The following is a 20372-nucleotide window of genomic DNA, read 5'->3' on the forward strand; positions in this document are numbered from 1 at the left end:
ACGACGCGGCTGACACTGTCTACCGATTTCAATTACACCCGGAGAGGCAGGAGTCGAGGGTTATCCTTTAGGCGGGGGATAGTCTCCTGCAGCAGGAGCGTGGTGTAAATATGCGGTTTCTCCTTTTTTATTCAGAGCTACTCCCCCCAAAAAACATTAAAAAAAAATAAATAAAAAGTCCAATTAAGACTTAAATGTGTGCTTGTGCTCAATCCAGTGGCAATCAAGTTCAGGGGGCTTGATTGCCACTTGGGCTAAGAATGCGTGTCGGGGCACTGGAACTTAAGGGCGTCAATCAAATGCCTATTTTGGTGACTTGAATTTAGATGTCTGCCATTTTTTTTATTTTAATGCTATTAGCACAGTCCAGAGAGCTTAGCTCCTTATACGGAGGCCCTCGTAAAGATGATTATTTAATTTTTTCCCCGTCTATTGTTGAGGGAAATGTTACGTGTGCATTTATTGGAAGGTTTTCCCGAATGTGAACCAGCTGGATGCCAAGGGTCAACCGGGGTGGTTGGGGGGGGGCATATTTTAAGTTTTGATTTTTAGTTTTCTAGACATGCGTGCGCTATCGTGCTGAAATAACTGTGTGTATTCGCTGTGATGGAGAGTGACAGTCGCCGCGAGCGGAAGGTTCTCAGTGGAAATGGTTTCGTTAGATGTTTTAATACTGAAGGTCTGAGCTTCTTCTCCAAACCAGGTTTTTAATGTCGTCTGATCTGCAAAAGCATTTGAAAGTTGTTGAAATTGTTTGCATTAATAATTCTGGCTGCTTTGAGAAAAGCTACATTTTAAAAGTCAACTACCGAACTGGGCCGAATAGCTTTTGTTCAGCTTTTGGCTCCTTTGTGGTTCGACCAAAAGAATACAATAAAACCTTCGAGAATTCATTTAAAATTCTTCTGCCCGAGTATTCAAGAGATCAAGAACCGAAATGCCTATTGTAAAGTCTTTACACCGGTTAACGGTTAATATTGATTGTATTAGTGTGTTAGTCGCTACATGGCCTTGAACCAGACTACCTCTCTTTAGTTTGAGAACCAGTAGGTTCCCTCACATCCTCTGGTTCCTCAAAGCAGAACAAACACATTTGGGGGACGCTGCTGGAAGCCATTATGCTCCAAGCCGTTGGAAATGTTAATAATTTTAAACGGAAACTAAAAAAATCCATCCGTTAAGTCTTACTTTTATGCAGGGTTTTATAATTTTATGAATTTTATTAAATAATGCTGATTATTACATCTGATTTTATATGTAGTCTCGTAGGTTTTTTATGCTATGGTTTTCAAAGGATTTCTTATATAATTTCACTCTAATTTTAACTTTTTCACTGGTTTACCATGATTCATTATTCAGTCTTATATTATTTATTTAATTATTTCTCCTCCTCTTTCCTGATGTTTTACGTCTTCCTGTCGAAAGCACCTTGAATTGCATTTGATTAGTTTGAAAGGAGCTCTTTAAAATAAAGAATTTTTTTTTTAAATGTTACTTTAAAACCTGCAAATAAGAGTCCAAAACCGCGTTCTCGCAATAGCAATGTCGTCATTTCATGCCATCTTTTGGCATGGCCTTATTGACCTCCTCGTGAGGTGAATGCTTAACGAGTGCGATGGGAACACAGCGAGCCGGAGCTCTGGTTTTCTGAGCCCACATTGTGTACAACGAGGGCTCCTTTAACGAGCCGCGGCGAGGGGTTCGGCATGCGCGTTTAATTAAGACTCTTCTCAGAACTGCTGCCAGGGTTTTACTCTCCTGACTCTTCAGTATGAGATCAATAACTGGTGTGTCAACAGTCCCACACTTGTGGATCGGGTGGATAATATCGGCGGTGTTTTTTTTTTTTTTTCGGGGGCCCAACTGCGAGCCATCTGACGCCAACGGGCAGAGCGCCGCGCTGTTCTCAAAGCGCCGCATTGCCGGCAGCTTCGTATTCGTCCTTTTTTTCAAAATTATTTTCAGAGCCCGGAGCTTTTAAACCCCACCTGAGACTCTGTGCCTTCATCTCATTTGGGGGTGTTGCCTCACTCTGGCCCAACCGCCTCACCGAGCTCATAAAAAATGTTGTGTAGGCAACTGCGTAGGCATTGTTGAAAACGTGCACACACACACACACACACACACACACACACACACACACACTGGGGCTCACACAGGAGAGCAGCGAACTAGTGAGAATGTGAAGGACCGAGACGTAAATGCCAGTGACCTTTCAAATGTCGGATGGAGATTACATGCTGCACCTTGGGAGTGTGGGTTCAGCTTTGAGCATTTTGAGGACAAATGAATAATAATTAGACAAATAAGTCCCAACTGCCTGCTGGCAGACAAACAGCCTCGACATTAGAGATGCCATTAATCGTGTATAGGCATCGCAGTGTTAACTCTTTTCCAGCACCGGTCTGATAAAGGACTTTTAGAGATCAAGAGTTGTTGTTGTTGTTGCCATTCTCGGCAATGTCCTGACATCTTTTTTGTCAAAGAATGCTTCCAAAAGCCAGAATAATATCGCCATATCCCCATATATAACGTCTTCATTGGTAAATTGGTAAAGGCCTATTTCAGAAAATCCAAACAGAATATGATGTTTACATGAACCACATCAAACTGGTCCTCCTTATGCTGTAATTTGAACACCGTTTTATAATATCTGTAAACAACGAAGCAGTGCGAGGCTGTCCAAAAAAAAAAAAAGGGACCTCCGCATCTGACTTTCACTGAGCCACATCCAAATCTTCCCATGAGCTCACATGCAACATATTGATCCTGGATCATTCCGCTTCATTCTTCATCTCACATTACCGTGCTATTTGGTGCTAAATCCAGCCCCCCCCCCCTGTGCACGACGAGCAGGAACCATCTTGCTCGGCGAGAGGAGCTCGATACATCCGCCCCAGTTTGTTTCAAGATGCCCCATCTGGCGTGCACGTTTTCCAGCGACCAGGGACGAGCTACAGCAGAAGCTGAAAATTGATTAGACCGAACTGAAAGATTCGCCGCCCCCCCCCCCCCCCCCCCCCCCTCCAAGATTAAATGGAGGACCGGCCCACTGAATCCACTAAACAACCAGAGTTAACTTCTTCAGTGCTTCAGACTTGCCTTTTTTTTTTTTTTATAGCTTTGACCCCTGCAGTGAGTAACGGCTTCGCGCGGATCTCACGAGGATCTGCTGTGTAAGACGTCACATGGGATACGGTCCGGCCGTTAAGTCACAGTCGAAGAAGGCGAGGTGGTGTCGCAGGAGGATATATTCTCTGAATGTTTTTTTTTTTTTTTAATGGTCATTATTTCCTCCCCTAAATCCTTACAGTTTCCTGCTGCTGTGGAAGACTCCCAAGCGGCCGATTCCTTTCCCAGGCAGAACCGGCCGTTGGTCTTACTGTACGGACATGTAACATGTCGGAGCATGTGTGTGGTGTCACGCTCGACGGGCAAGGTATCGCGGGAGACATTGTTAATAAAACGGTAGAGGGATGTGATGCATTAGAAGATGTTCTTCTCTCCTTAGCCCCGCCTCTTATAGAGTGCCGCCGACACGGTTTCATCTCATCTCCATCACCGCTCGTTAGCGTTTCATCTGACTCTTGTTTGTCTCGATCGTGTCCTTGATGAGACTTTTTATATGGAATTACATTGTCGCGTTTGATACGTGTGTGTTTGGGCTGCTAACCTTAGCGGCGGCTAACCGGGGGGGATCCAAAATGAAAAAAACGTGCATGCAGAAGTGATGGATTCTGCACACGATGATGGATTCTGCGCATGATGCTGTTGGAGATGCGGCGTTCCTCTGCCCTCACTGCCGTACCCTTTTTGTCATCCGCCCCCGGACGACAGGGATCCATTCGGTGGGCAATTCTTAAATTCCCAGAAGCTACAGTTAGCATTTCGAGGAGAAATCCACCACTGCGAACCTGTCAAGAACTGTTCTTTTTCTAGTGAGGCATTGCACCGTTAGACCTCTCGGACAATACGTCTCGTCTTCCATACATTGCAGTTTTAGTCCATTCAAAGCAAAAACCTGGTTCTTCTTTCCGGAACAGTTGTAATTAACTGTAAACTCATATCTCATAGTTTATACGAGCACTACGATTAAAGAATTAAAAGCATTAAGTAAACAATTTGATTTAGCTGCAAAATGTTTACTCAAATGAAGACTTTTTTTTTTTAAGACGTCCGGTTTAGAACTATTTGTCACGTTAAAAAAAAAACATTTAAAAAAAAAATCCAGAGGTGCAGGGCTGCAACAAATTCTTGCCCCATTTCCCCCAAAACCATATCCATTTAAACCTCATTTCACATTGTTTTATTTGTCCAAGACTGTCTTTTAGTTTCAGGTCATCGCCATTATTAATGATATATATATCATCATTTGAAATGGGTTAGGTTAAAAAAGTATATACTGTAAATATCATTTTCTTTGCCATTTCAAATGATGATATATATATATATATATTTCTATCTCACAGATCATCATCTGTGACATAGCCCGGACACTAAGGGCTTCTTGCAGGAGGTTGTTTGTAATTCTTGACAGGCTCAGGCTGAAAATGTCAAGTTGTTATATATCTGTCATCTCAATCAGTAATGAGGAGTGTGGTGCTGCTCAGACTGATGAGGGGGGGGTGTGGGGGGGGGGAGGGGGGTTTGGTGTCACTTCCTTCCGCTGACTGCCACTGTCAAAACATTGTGTTTCGCCGCTAATTACCGTTCCAGAGTGCGTATTGTTGGACATAATAATGGAGACGCCTCGTCTAGCTTGCCAAGCGGTAATTGTCGAGCTCTAAATGGACTCCGGGTTGTTCTGAATCGCTGTTTGGACGTCCAAAAACATGCTTTTTTTCCCCTCTTTTTGTATTTTTTTGTTGTTGTTTTTTTTGCATGTTCTCGACGCCGTAGGGATTAGTACAACGAGAAAAAAAAAAGCCCAAATATTTCCCCATCTCTGAAAACACGTTGGTGAAATGAACCTCGATTTGAACGGTCCTGGATAAAGAATAAAGAATAGATGGCGCATTATAAAAAAAATAAAATAAACTCTTGCTTCCTCGTCTCTGCAGAATGAACCAGGCGCCCACCACTGGTTTTGAAGAGGACGTGGGCGCCCGGACAACGCATCACGTCATGTATCCAGAGAGTGCCATGGACCTGGACAACACCACCAGTCTGGTGCTGATCCCCTTCAAGACTCTGGACCTGCAGTGGATCATCAGTGCCCTGACGACGGGCACCATTAAACAGTGAGTGTACATATCGGATGTTAAAGCTGCGCTGATTCATATTTTTTTATACGAAGAAGGGATCAAATGACTGTGTCATGTGAGAGGGGGATGAATCCATGGAGAGTTATCACTCGAGCCGGCAGTTCCTCTTTCAGGCTCATTATTTTGGTTTCTTCGAAGTGAAAGACGAATATTTTAAGACATTTAAAGAAAAAGTACAAAAATAAGAGTCAAATGTAAAAAAAAAAGAGCAGACAACAACAATATTACAGGGTCAGTGGTTTGATGCCTAAAGTCTAAAACTCAGTATTAAGACATGTATTTTTTTACTTTCCAGACACAAAATGCTCTCTCATTTGCATTTCAATTTCCATTAATTAACTTTTAAATAAATAAAATCAGAGTTCAATAACTGTCCTGGAAAACGTGAGCGGCTCAAATGCATTTTGACGCATCGTGTGTTTTAATCCATTTACTCCCTCAGTAAAGTCCTATCTGTCAGGTTGACGTAACGAATGGATAATCACTCCGCTCAAATTCACCTTCGGCTGCTTCTCGTTAGCTTTATTACTGGACATTCACAGAAAAGAAAGAAAAAGTGGATCTATTGCCAATAACTCCAACCAGCCAACAACACGAGAGGCGGTAGAAGGACGAGTAGATCCAAACAAAATGTTTTTCATCATTCTGCATCGTTACATTTCTCTTGCACGAGCCCAGCAGGCCGTTTTGGTCTCGTTAAGGAGAATGAGGCTCAATGAAAGGACAGAACCGCCTGGAGATGTAAGCGCTCCTCTGAGCCTGTTTTTTTTTTTAAACATTCGGGTGTATATTGCACGTTAAGCCTTTTTTTCATATTCATTCACACACAAAATGTAGAGGAATTGGTTGGACTGCTATATCGTATCCCCCAAACGGCTTTAAAAACCTTCCGCATAATCTTTGAATTTTAATGAGACACAACGAGTCCTTGATAAAAGAACATTTAAAATTGGAAACATTTGTCTGGATTGATATCTTACAGTGTAATTATTACTTTTCCCTTTGCGACTGCGCGGGGCGAGGTCGTAGAATTTGCATCGACTTTTGTTCTGATTGTTTTTTTTCTTCTACAGACGCAAGTTTTGCCCTCGAAAAAAAATACAATAACATGTTCATATGCAAACCTCTCCCACTTTCGCGTCTTCAACGCCCCGGAACGACAAACAAGTCGTACGCACGTGTTACCGTGAAGACACGTTTAATGTTCAGGCATTGAATCAAAAAAATAAACAAAAAAAAAAAATCTGTTGAAAGCTGAAAGAAAATTATTATTGTTCGTATTTCTTACTTTTAAAGGTTTTTTATTACTTTCTTTTAATAGTTTATATTACTTACGTTTAATGTGCTGTACTGTAGCTTTGCATTGTGTGTATTGTGTGCTCTTATTACCACATATACTGTTGTATTGTGTCTTATCTTGTACTGTTTGCTATTGTTTTATGTTTGTTATGGTCTGTCAAGGGACTACAGATGCAAATTAGCTGTAGCTACAATCTGGTACAGTGCATCAAATGGTGACATTTATTTTTTAACTGTACGTGGTCCCTTTTAAATAAAGATATAATAATAATAATAACAACAACGCTCACACTGGGACCGTGGATGGTGGTGCCAGATACCAGTGATTGCAGACTAATAAGCAGAGTTGTGGGCTTTTGAATTGGCCTTGAAAAATCCCTCAAATGTTGAGTTGTGTTCTTCTTGTGTCACAGCACATACACACCTGTTATGTCCAGGATCAAGGCGAACAAAGACAAGGTGAGTCCTTTAGTGAGACATGTGCGATTGTTCCTCATTCTGCACATTTACTCGAGTGCTGTACGTCACAATTTAGAGGTACTTGTTCTTTTTACTGCACTACATGTATTTAGTTACTCTTCCGATTAAGGTTTTACACCCAAATCTTTGGATGAACTTTGATTATATGATGCAATTAATCGTGCAAAATACATATATTATTAACAGTAGACTCTTGAATGAGTGTTTCTGCATAATGAGTCATTTTACTATACTTACTTTATTGACTTATTAGATTGTAATATGTGTACCGTTACTTGAGAGTCTTACTTACAATCTGCATTTTCCACTTACAAGACACAATGCAGTTGTAAATGTAACGGAGAAATATTTTTCTCCCTTTCCACTAAATTAAATGCCTTTTTTTTTTTTTGCAGGTGCTGATTTACAATCCAACGTTTTTCAAATACACCTACGAGTCGTGGCTCGAAGGTCACGGACGATATCCTTCCACCGGCTTCCTCAGCCTAATGCTGGCCGTCCACATATGTGATGAAGTGAGTTTTTGGAGAAAAAAAAATAAGGAATATAACAAAAAAATTTTATTTATTTTTGTTACCCGTTGCTTTTTTGTTTCCTCGACCGCTCCAGGTCACCGTGTTCGGATTCGGGGCGGACCAGAACGGCAACTGGCACCACTACTGGGAGGACAACAGTTTGGCCGGAGCTTTCCGACACACGGGAGTCCACGATGGAGATCGCGAATATAATGTCACTTTGCAGCTGGCGGACAAGCACAAAATTCAAATGTTTCGAGGCAGATGATACCGAAGGCCACCAAAAAAAAAAAAAAAAAAAACCTCAGCAGCCTTTTTTTTTGTCAAATGGTTCTCTTTTGTTCTCTAAAAGACGTTCTCGCATGAACTCTTATGGTCTGTCCGGTTCTCTTTCCGTCACCAGATTTCAAATGCTCTGGAAAAAACCAACAGAGCCTCACCCCCATATATATATATATATATATATATATATATATATATATATATATATATATATATATATATAGAACATTTACATCCAAGCTGACGGCCGTAAAAAAGGTTTTAATTACCCGCGTGACTTTAATTATTATTTTAATGTAGCTTTCCACCATAATGACAGGTACAACAATCGTAAGCTACCTGCACTACGGAGCTGCTTGCATCTTTACTTGTGATTATAATTTGACGAGGTTTACGGGTCACTTTTAAATGGAGTCCAAAAATCAGCCCCGGATGACATATTTCACCATAATGTGACGTTTGGGGTCCTCGCCAGGGTTTTAGAGCCAGCCCCCCCCCCCCCCCCCACACACCTCCACTTTAAAATGGGAAATGATTGCAATTGTCCTATTTCATTTATGCGTTGATTTGATCTATTATATTTCTGTAAATTGTGCTTCTTACCATTATGGTCAGAAATGATGGTAGTGCAATACGAAATCATTTTTCCTTTATCTTTTGTGTTAACCAGAAATTAATTTATTCATATTTTAATATAATGAATGCCCAAATCAAACCCTCCACACCTTGCATAAATGTAAGTGTGTAAGTGTCACACACTTTGCCACAGAGCTTTATTTTATGCAATAATCCAAAATGTTTTTTTTTACATACTAAATAGTATGTTTATTAAAACTTGGTCTTGTATTAATTTGTTCAATTTGAAATCCCCTTCACACGTCTCCCAGAAAAAGCGTTGAGGGTCATGATCTAAACGCCCTCAGTACTGCCCTTATTACCCATGAGCCTCCAGTGTTACTACAGCAGAAAATACGAGCTGCAGCTGCAGCGATCAGCACAAAAGGTTGCGTTCAAGAAATGTAGGGTCACAGATCATCTTTATTTACAGCTAACATGGCGTATTACAAAATGAGCAGCCGGTGTTGTTTTGTGGCTGATTGTTGGAGTTGTCCTCGGGCCCTAAAGGGCTCTATTGCAGGAGACCTGCAGCCAGAGGCTGTGCTACAGCGACGCCATCGATGAGGTTTTCATCAGCGTTATGAAAAAGATTATAGGAATCATTGAAGTGTCACACAAACGCCAGGTTCTCGTCGAAAGTTTGCAGACGTGTTGTCATTCGTAACGAAGATCGGGCGTATTTTACAGCCTGTACAAGGGGTGCCTTATCATGAAAATCAAAAGTGTAAATTCCTGATGTACATTGTGACATATATTAATAATAAAAAAATTAGCTTTCAAGTGCCTTTTTAAATGGAGGTTTTTACCATCAAAATGCACTGTATTGTAATTATTTTTTTTTACAATAGTTAATGTAATTATTGTGTGAACAGTATCAAATTTAAAGGAACAGTGCGTATCATTGAGGGGGTGATCCATTGGCAGACGTGTAGAAAAGTGTGTTTTCTTTAGCGTATGATCACATGAAAATAAGAATATTACCTTTTAGAATGAACCGTTTATATATTGTTTATATCATACGGAGCGGGTTCCTCTTCCAGGAGCTGGTCGCAAGCAGTTCTACAGTAGCCCAGAAGGGACAAACCAAACTCCGGCTCTGGATAGGGCCTTAATGGTGTGTTCCCCTCCTGAGAGCAGGCTAATACCACGATACCTGTTCAATGCAAACACGAAGGCCACCTTGAAGACGACAGTCTGCTCTGCAGGGGACACTGTCACCTAGTGGACCAGACCACGTATCAGCATCCACGTGGCTTCATTTGGCCCATCATAAGACAAGTTAGCATGAACACACACCTTTTTTTTGATCTGCGGTTCTCATCCAGTTGAGGTCTGAATTGTTGTGTAGTTACATGAACCATAACCATGAACCATTTTTATTTCCGTTGTGTAATTTCTCACTTTCAGGTACTAGATGCTGACTTGTGTGGGAGGGATGGATAATGACAAACTCGCACAAAACAGAAATAAATAATTGCAGTTCTTTGTTTAAATAATTGAAAAGAAGAAGGAGGCGTAAATATATACACATTGATTATATATATATATATATATATATATATATATATATATATATCACCTGATGATATATATATAAATATATATAATTTTGTTTGCTATTTCAAATGATATATATATATATTATTTATTTTTCATATATACATTTATATATATATATATATATGTGTTGTGTGTTGTGGGAAGCTGTAATATAGATTTTAAATAATTTGAAGATAAACACATCACATGTCAGTGGTTCTTAATAATTGTTTCTATAAACATCAAGATGTTTTAGCCTTTGGGCGACAACTTTGAACTCATTTCTCTTTTTGCTGTTGGGAAGGTTGTTTCCTCCTCTACATATTATTCATCTCATCTCCATCATTTAAACTGATGCCGGAGTTGGGGATCGAACCACCGATCCTCCGATTGAAGGACGACCCTGCTCCCCACTGAGCCGCAGTTGCCCCACTAGAGAGAGAGTGTGTTTATTTAACTGCCCCCCCCCCCCCCCATGAGATACGTTTATTTGATCCACCATGACACACTACAACTAATAGACTTATAATAGAAATGTGTGAATGCAAGCAGGTTATTGTGGTTATTCTTTCTTTCCACTTAACACTCAATATTTATTTTTTTGCTCAAAATAATCCATATTAAACACATCATTTGATACCATCGGAATGCAACACAAAATATAAATAGTGGATGGTAAACTGCTTCAGCAGGATGTTTGATTTTTTAAATTGAAAGCTTAAATGAGATTAAAAATGTAAGCTACGGTTGTTATCCCCGCAGACTTGGCCCTGCGTGCCGCTACACATTTCTTTGCTTTTTTAATTATTTATTTTTTTGCTTCATTATGAAGCAGCTCAGCGTACCACAGCTTTGACGTGACAGTACAGCTGTTTTCAGGCTGCTGTGGGAGAAACGTGTTCCTTTTCACAAATTAGTATAATTAGTGTGGTTGCTGAATCAGAAATCAGACTTCTTATTAATTATTTATCCTTTTTTCAATTTTTAATCCACTAGACATATGTCTAGTGTAAACAGCCCAAACTTCTTTCAAACATCAAAACTTATTGCAATATAAAGGGCGCCTTGAAGGCTATATGGAATTCCATTCACTGGCTTGGAGCTCAGCCTTAATGCACTGTACATGGCCGACTGATTATCTGTATAAGTTAATAATAATGGCATGCAAAGGTAATGAACTATATAAATCACTGACTTGCATGGAGGCTACTCAGCCACTGCTTTATTTATATACTCGGCACATTAATCAATCATACATCTGACATCGGACCTCAGAATAAAGAAAGAAAGAAAGAAATAACCTCCTCTAGTACGATTGGGAGTTTTACGTCCCTCAAATTCAGTTATAATTCTTTTGGCAATCAATAAAAACATCTGCAGTACCTCTGGTATCTCTCTCACAGATCTGAACCAAAATGACAATAGATCCACTTCTTGAACTTTCTATTTCTTCTTTAACACTTTTCCAGAACCCTTGAATGAATCTGCACATCCCAAAAGACGCCACTTGTAATGAAAACATTTATAATTTACAAGATATAGTCGATCGGACTTGGAGCTAAACCCCTCCGGATTTTGCAAGGGGGTCCGTGACCCAATCCCACTTTCCACTGTCACGTTGAGTAGTGAGTAGTGTCCCACTGTCACACTGTCGAGTGTTTGAGGGCTCTCTCGCGGACATTTTGAGCCCTTTATGAACCCCTTTTTCCGTAAATCCGCATTCCTGCAGACTCTTGCCCACATGTATTACCCACAATTCATAGCAATTTGACACCGTGTTACCAGTGGACGCATGAAGGCTTTTAGGTGTTCAGCCTGGCAAATTACATTTACTCAGAAACATGAAGGATTAACATTACAGTCTCTCACACTCAACCAGGTGAAGGGGAAGTCAGTAAGTCCCTTATGGGGGGGGAGACCAATTACCAGGTGATGTCAGTAAGTCCCTGAGGGTTCAGGGTTTAAAGGCCTTATGAGAAGGGAGGGGGGCATTGAATTCATGTGCGTTCCCCTTTAAATCGTGCTGCCGATGACGTCAGCCCCGACGAGCAGCACAACACGGAAGTCCTCGGGTCTCTGGTTCAACCTGTTTGCGCGAAACGACTTTACGAGCAAATGTTTTAGGTAAGTCACGCTGCAAACAAACCCGAGAAACACATTAATGACATGTGTATTGTTATTGTGATGAGAATAATCCCATGTGCGATTAAAAGAAGAAGAAGAAGAAGAAGAAAAAACTAAAAAAACAGCTTCCGTGTTGAAAACATGGCAGCTGCAGCGAGCTAAGTTTACAGTTTCACTTTCTAGCTAGCTAACCACCGAAAATCAGACGCGAGCTTCAAGTAAACTTAACGCAGAAGAACAACAACAACAACAACAACAACAACAACAACAGGCAGTAACTGTGGTTACTTGGTGAAACGTTGGAGGAAATGTTTCATGTCTCAAATGCACCACCTTTACGTGTCCCGAGAGCTTCCTGTCAGATAGCCTCGGTCACATCAGGGTTGTGTAGGCCAGAGTCACTACCAGCATAGTTCACTAACTGTCCTCTAACACGTGGGCAGATCCTCGTTAGCGACATTTAAAATAAGAAAAGGTGGTTGTTTTTGCTTCCGTTAAGTAACTTTAAATATGTTGTAAATAAGTATCAGTTAAAAGTGCATTGCCACAACACGTGTGGGATATGTTTTAAGGATTTAATAGGAGTCTCCTTTTGATTATATAATGTCTGTCAAATGTTAAATTAAAGCGACATTGAATTTAATTGAATCAGTGTCTTGTTTCATGGCAACTTTCTGTATATAATAAAAAAATATAGTATGTACAGGACTGAGCTGCAAAAGAAATGCAACGAAACTGCATTCCTTGAGTAGACTTTGCGTGCAGTTAATGGAAAGCAAAAAAAATGTATAGCTCCAAAAACACAAACTGGCTACAACAGTTTGACAACAGTCAAGCATTTATTAGCTTTAAAAAAAAAAAAAATGTTTCTGCATGTTTTCATAACAGATGAGACCTCATCTCTCAACTCTTAACTCTTATTCTCAAGTCTCGAAAGTTGCGCACGGAAAATGAAGTCTTGGCCGGGGTATTCGTTACACCTCCTTTTACACCTGAGATATTGACAGTGGTCCCTAGGGGCTACATTGTTGTCAGACAGATGGGTTCCAGGATTGGTCTTGACCCAAACCCAAAGATGATAAAAGATGTGAACCACTCAAACTGGTATGACATATGGCCTCCGTGTTTTCCTATTTTCCAGAATGCCTGTTGAAAGCCCGGAGAGCAGGACGGTGGAGGTGCTGGCTCTGCCTGCAGCCGTGGACGAGGAGCTGCTCTTCCTGTACTTTGAGAATAAGCGGCGCTCTGGGGGGGGTCCACTCGTCTCCGTGGAGAAGAACGGTGACCGCGCCGTACTGGTGTTTGAGGAGGCAGAAGGCAAGTGGCAATATAGAGCTAATTGTATAGCGGGGAATTTTTTTCCAAATATGTGTGCAGGAATATTTGTGATTTGATAACCTTTTGAAATTTGGCTGCGTGGAAAAAAAAAACAACACACATACACATTTCTTTAAAAGATGAAAGCGTAAGAAACATCAACAAACAATATCATAGTCGGCACTTATTTTAGACGAATAATGGAACAATTCTCTCAATTAGTCATGAAAGCACTGTATGCTAATTCTGCCTCTTTTTTTCTCTTTTTTTTTGGGGGGGGGGGGATCACTTTGACAGCTGCAGCCAAAGTGCTGTCGAAAGGGCACCACGTTCTGCATAATGTCGAGCTGAGTGTGAGAAGGCCAGCCTCAAAGGACCAGTGTACACTGCTGCTGCGGGGGATCAACCCCAACACCAGCACCGAGATGATAGAGCTCTATGTGGAGAACTTGATGGGCTTGAACATGCCCGACTACACTCTGTATCCCTCACCGGGGAGAGATTTCATCCTCGTTACCCTCAGCCAACCCCTCTCGAAAGGTGTACTAATCACGCGTGTTTTCCTCTTTTTTTCTTCTTTAAAAAAAAAAGAAAAGAAAAAAGTTATTCTGTTTTTTAACCGCATTTTCTTTCACGGCATTGTTCAATAAGTTTTGTTTTGTTTTTGTAGATTTCCAAAACCTTAGTGCTAAAATCTCCAAGAGGAAACTTGATGGCGCCGAGATAAGTCTCGAACGGGCCGAGCCGACGGACTCCGTCTTGGTGGAGAACCTGCACCCCGGCACCACTCCAGACCTGCTCACTTTGTACTTTGAGAGCAAGCGAGGTGGGAATCAAAAGGTGAAGGTGGTCACGATGCTTTCGGATCGTACAGCCAAGGTGTCCTTTGTCAATTATGAATGTAAGTTTGTTTTTATACAACCTTTTTAAAAACTCTTGTTTCCTCTTAGTTTTCTCTAATAACCAAAATGTCTGCGTTTCCTTTGAACAGCTGTGGGCCCGATTCTCGGCCACCCACACAAACTGGACGGTGCTGATCTCGTCGTGCGGCCGCACTTTGACTCCCTCTTACCCACAGAAAGATTAATGTCACAGGACTCTGGAATTGGAAGCCGAAATATGACTGAGAGAAACTCGGAGGATATTCAGATGCAGACTAGTCCTCCCATGGCGGTCCTTGCAGACAGCCAGTCCTCCTCTCAAACGGCCTCAAAGCCTCTGGCGGTCCATGAAGCCGCAGTAGAGGAGGAGGAGGAGGCGGCGGAGGAGGAAGTCATGGAGGAGCAAACGGAGCAGGAATCGACAATATCAAGTCAGATTCCTGTCGCTGACCCAGTGAAACTTGCTTTGTTTCAACTCGGCACCTTTCGACAGGACACTGAAAACGCTCACCCAAATCTCACCATCCAAATCAAAGACAACGAGGTGCACATTGCAGGCACCGACGGACAACAGGTTGAGCAGATAAAACACGCCATCGCTGACTTTTTTGGCAAAATGGCCGAGGCTCGTTTCACCCTCGAGTCGGAAAAGGCTCAGCTCCTCGCGAGAAAAGACGTAAAAGACCGCCTACTGCAAACTGTGACTCAAACTGGGTCACCTGCCATGTACACCGTGTCGGACTGCAATGTCGCGGTCACCTCCCTCTCCCAGGACTCTGCCAACCAGGCGTGTAGCTTTTTAAAATCCCAGCTGTGTCACCTCAGCATAGCGGTGGACTCGAAAAACGAGTGCATGTTGTATTGCAGAGAGTGGTCCGAGTTCCTGCAGGCCCTGGGTTTCACCACCGTGAAGGTGTCGGAACAAGGCTGGAATATCGACGTGTTCACTCTGAAAGGGATGGAGGGCGAGAAGCAGGCGGCGATCGTGCAGTTTCTCACAACGCCCATTGAAAGGGAGACGGTCATCTCTATGCAGCCGGGCATTCTGAAATACATCCAGATCCATTGTCATCAGCTGTTGGCTGACATGGACCAGGTGTCTATTTTCCCTCTAGAAGCTGAGGGCGCTTGTGGGTTAAAGGTATGCGATGCATCAGCAGTGGTTTGATGCCACTGGGGAGTGAATGTTTCCTTTTCAAGCTACTGACTCTTTCATTTCTGGGGCTCATTTTAACAATATTTTTAAAGTTCTCAGCAGATTTCTTTCTTTCTTTTTGTCATTTTTTCTTTTCTTTTTTTTTTTTGTGAACGCACCCGATTTAGATCCATGGCCCCGCGACTGCTTGTCAAATGGCCGAGGAGGTGTTGCAAGGTGTCGTGTCCTCCATCTGCACCAGAACCATCACGGTGAACGCTCCGGGGGTGACCAGGTTTTTAAACGAGACGGAGTGCGTGAAAATCATGAAGGAGATGGAGACAAAGTTTACGGTCTTCATCGGCCGAAAGTACGTGCCTTGGGAATACCTGCCCCACCAGGTAAGGTGACGATGGAGCGGAGCAACGGTTTCCCTTCATGCTTTGTGTCTTTCCTTCCCCCACACTTCTTCTCAGTTAGCTCACTTGTCTCACACACAAAAAAAAAAACGTTTCGGTCTAACCGAAAGGCATTTCAGCACATTGGAGGCAAACGTCCGATAAATGGTGTGTGACATGCTGTATGTATGTATGTATGTATGTATGTATGTATGTATGTATGTATGTATGTATGTATGTATGTATGTATGTATGTATGTATGTATGTATGTATGTATGTATGTATGTATGTATGTATGTATGTATGTATGTATGTATGTATGTATGTATGTATGTATGTATGTATGTATGTATGTATGTATGTATGTATGTATGTATGTATGTATGTATGTATGTATGTATGTATGTATGTATGTATGTATGTATGTATGTATGTATGTATGTATGTATGTATGTATGTATGTATGTATGTATGTATGTATGTATGTATGTATGTATGTATGTATGTATGTATGTATGTATGTATGTATGTATGTATGTATGTATATATATAATCTCGTACTAGTGGTTTCAGACCATTAACTGCACCTCTGCTGGCTATTTTCCAAAGCATGACAATGTGTGAGGCTGATGAATGCATTGTCTGACACTCCAGTCATGAGAGTCAATTTTCTTGTGTTAATGAGGACCGTTGGAAACGCTTCCTTATTTGTTAAATTCTAAATCTTTTTGTAAACTTTTGACGTCTGAAATGTTCCAGAGCAACCATTTCACGCACATAAATAAAATGTACCATATTTTCATATAGTCCTTTTTAAAAAATTCTTATTGTTTATTGTTCTGCCAATATCTGGAGGCTAAGCTGGTGAAAAGCACCACATGCTTAGCCTCCAGTCTTATCGTAGCTTGACAGATTCCTTGCACTCTTCCTGTCTTACCACACAATGAAAATGTCAACGTGATAAAGGTTTGTGTCGGGGACGCCTCGAGGCAATAAACAAGCTTGAGGACGGTGCCAATCACCGGGAAGGTGGAAGTAAACCCTGAAACTTGGTCCTAAATTGTTGAAATATTCTCAATTAATTGGGACTAAGTTATGCAAAACCACTCTGTAACAACTGGAGGGGTCTTTCACACTATACAGTACACCGAACCTCGGATCAGTAGATGCATCGCAGAATGTAATTGTGAATTAATTCAGGTTTCCGGCAACAGAAACATTTGTTGTTCACAGAAACGCTGTGTTTTTTTTTTCAGGACTTTTTTGTCGCTGCATGGGACTTGATGTCCCACAAAAACTTCCAGAAGGTGTCTTCGGAAGGTTCTCCACAGGAGTTAAAGTCGGATTCAATGCAGACTGATTCAGACCAACCCGACGACATGGATGACCTGGACCTGTACTCGGCAGAGGAACCGACCATTGTAGACCAGGACTCCTCTGTGATGGTTGTGGATGATTCGACTATGGTGCAAACGACAAGCGGGTTACTCCGGCTGACTGATGGAATGCTCTGCCTTCCCCCCATTCTTGAAAAAGACCCCCAACTTGAAGAAGACGCCCAACTGTCTCTAGCCATCCAGAACTCTATGGAGTCGAGTTTTTGGTCCCTGGAGGACGAGGAGCAGCAGCTGCAAGACGCCTTGGCGCTGTCCAAGAAAATGAGCCAACATGAGGCCTCTTCTAGTAGTGACGAGAGCCCCCGTGTGGTGAAGGGCAATGACGTTTGCTTAGAGGACGCCATCAAGGCCGCCAACACCCTCAAGCTATTTGTGTTTGCAGGTTACAACTGCGACCTGATTCGCGTGGACATAGCCTTCGGGAAGAAGGTCAGCCAGAGGCAGGTCGAGGAGAAGCTGGAGCACAGGACCGTGAAGAACATGTCCGAGTACCACAGGGCGTGTCTGCAGATGATCAAGAGGAAGCACGGGGTCGAGATCCAAATTAAGGGCACCATCATCACCGTTTCCGGCTTCAAGGACTACGTGACCGGAGGGCTGTGTGACGTGAAGCTGCTGCTGGAGAGAATCTCCTCTTCTGTGTCCGACCGGGAAATCCTGAGGACCGTCCAGTGGATGTTTCACGACCCGGACTCTTCAGACGCGACCCTTTATTCGCCCGACGCCACCGTGTTCATCGAGAATGCTTTGAGGATGAGGCTGGAAAAGGTGGACATCTTGTTGGACAATCAGCCCCACATCATCAACTTTGAGAAGATGCAGGAATACAACATAGCTTCTGGGAAATCTGTGAAAGTCTCCAGGAAGCTGCCCGAATTAGGGGATTTGGATGCCGACGTACCAGGTAAAGGGACCTTTTTATAGTGTTTCAGAGCAGGATGATCCTTCTGTGTGTTTAGAACAAAATGTATAAAACATTATGAGACACGAATATACATGAATGCACCATCTTAGCCACCTGAATGTATTACTCTTAGCTGGCTGGCTACTCCATTTTATTCATTTGAATTTCTCGATGTATTCAGTTATATTTTTGATTCGTCAGATCATCTTTTACTGCTTTTTGACCGTCTATGAAGCCGGAAACGGTGATGATGGTGCCCTACTGTCTATATTATATTATATTATATTTATATCTATATACAAATAAATAAGATGATGTTATGAATTATAAAATTAAGAATCTAATCCAACAACTCAATTCCCTTTTGTTGACAGAAGAGGAATACTCTCTGCTGTCACATATGCCCGAGGCCACCAAAGTCGACGAGGAGTCCGATGAATTTCAGAAAGTGGTGAAGAATTTCTACGAGAGCATTCAGCATTTCCACAGCAAAATCAGAATCATACAGGTGACTGAAAACAAAACAAAAAGGACGGACTTGCATATTTTGCAACAATATGTTTGATGCGTCTGTAATAACGCTATCCCCCCCCCCCCCCCCCCCCCCCCACCAGGTGGAGAAGCTCATGAACCGGCTGCTCTTCAATCAGTACAAGTTGAAGAAGGCGAGCGTGCTGCAGCGCGCCACGTATCCGGAGGTCGAACGCACTCTCTATCACGGCACGAGTGAGACGTGCGTGAAAGAGATCTGCGTTCACGGGTTCAACAGGAGCTTCTCTGGAAAGAACGGTACGTTTTTTTTCTTTTCGACGCCGCCGTTCAATTTGATCTCGTCTTCTGGGATTTTCTGACGTCTCGTTTTCCTCCACGCAGCCACCGTCTACGGTCAGGGCGTGTACTTCGCGGTCAACTCGGCGCTGTCCGTCCAGGAACAGTACTCGCCCCCGAATGCGGACGGATACAAGTACATCTTTGTGTCGAAGGTTCTCACGGGGGACTACACGAAGGGCTGCCATTCGATGAAGACGGCGCCGCTGAGGGAGACGGACGGCATCCCCCTCCGATACGACAGCGTGACCGACGACATCACCAAGCCGACGATGTTCGTCATCTTCAACGACACGCAGGCCTTTCCTGAATATCTCATCACGTGCCAGAAAATCCACCGCTGAGGATGAATCTGGAGGAAGATTTTGTGTATGAAGGGCTAATTGTTATTATAATTCTAGTGAGACGGTTGTTTTTCATGATCTAAATGTCAACGGGTACGGATTTTGAATGTTTGATCAGCGACTCTTTGAGTTTTAGTCACGTCTGATCAAGAGAAGCTTGTTTTATTGCAGTACAAATGAATTTGGCACCTCGCTAATGATTATTACTCACAACATAACTCGCGAGCATCTGAAATGTGTTGTATTTATGGTCTAGAAATCAAACATAAATGCTTTGCCGTGTATTGTTCCTGATTTTCCTTCGTACAGAAAATGTGGAAATCACAAAGGTTTTTGACAGGATGCACCGCGCCGTGTAACAGTTCTATCTGTAGGAGGTGAATGCACACGATTTCTCCCCGGTCATTAGTTTGTGCACATAAACAGAATTTCATACAAACAGAATTTCATACGAACAGAATATGGTTTTGGGGGTTTCAGAGGTTTTGAGTTCCCCTGAAGTGTCGAGGCTCTTCTTAGTTATATGAGAAGAGATTCTGAGAATAGCAGACGCAAGTCCACCTCAAACTAAAATGTTATACGGAAATAATAAGCTTGTTTACAAAGAGGAGAACAATTAGGTCTTGGTTGAAAATCACTACAAGTGTCCCCAAACATCATGCACTCGTTTTGTTTTAAGCTATATTTTACATGTTGTAAATGTTAAGCATTACATAACTGACTCTTCTAGCCTACTGCAATTACGAGAAATGTGTATTATTATTTCAATAAAACAACATAATCTGTGAGTTAGGTCTTGTGTGCCATGTGCAAAAATACATGTGGTGGTTCTTGATTCCCTGTTTCTTTGTTAGTGCGATAAACGCAGGCCGCATTTGTTGACATCGTGATTTGATATCTGCCTTTTTGTGCTTTGAGCACAAATCATTGCATATTCTTATGTCTGTGCCTTCTGCCGGGGAGTGAATTCACCAAAGATCTTTTTATTACAGTGTAAAATCATATTGTTTTTTTTGTTTTGAACATGAAGACATTGGAGTCTAAAA

General features: G+C 42.0%; 2 protein-coding genes across 3 annotated transcripts in view; both read left to right on the plus strand.

Annotated features, from left to right (window-relative positions):
• Positions 1–7996, plus strand: part of LOC117738950 (CMP-N-acetylneuraminate-beta-galactosamide-alpha-2,3-sialyltransferase 1-like) — a 42858-nt gene extending 34862 nt beyond the window's left edge. For both annotated transcript variants that reach the window (XM_034545149.1, XM_034545150.1), the window contains 4 exons: positions 5061–5240; positions 6977–7022; positions 7439–7558; positions 7653–7996. In XM_034545149.1, the coding sequence (XP_034401040.1) occupies positions 5061–5240; positions 6977–7022; positions 7439–7558; positions 7653–7826 (520 nt within the window). In that variant the 3' untranslated portion in view covers positions 7827–7996. The remainder of the gene's footprint in view (positions 1–5060; positions 5241–6976; positions 7023–7438; positions 7559–7652) is intronic.
• Positions 7997–12023: 4027 nt separating this feature from the next.
• Positions 12024–20114, plus strand: parp10 (poly(ADP-ribose) polymerase family member 10). The gene is made up of 10 exons (XM_034545344.1): positions 12024–12121; positions 13263–13438; positions 13736–13978; positions 14109–14339; positions 14430–15460; positions 15643–15855; positions 17110–18154; positions 18529–18662; positions 18769–18943; positions 19028–20114. The coding sequence occupies exons 1-10, from the start codon at positions 12027–12029 to the stop codon at positions 19324–19326; spliced, it is 3642 nt and encodes a 1213-aa protein (XP_034401235.1). The 5' UTR covers positions 12024–12026; the 3' UTR covers positions 19327–20114.
• The last annotated feature ends 258 nt before the right edge of the window (positions 20115–20372 follow it).

The sequence above is a fragment of the Cyclopterus lumpus genome, chromosome 11 (assembly GCF_009769545.1).
Source record: "Cyclopterus lumpus isolate fCycLum1 chromosome 11, fCycLum1.pri, whole genome shotgun sequence".
In the NCBI taxonomy this organism is placed as follows: domain Eukaryota; kingdom Metazoa; phylum Chordata; class Actinopteri; order Perciformes; family Cyclopteridae; genus Cyclopterus; species Cyclopterus lumpus.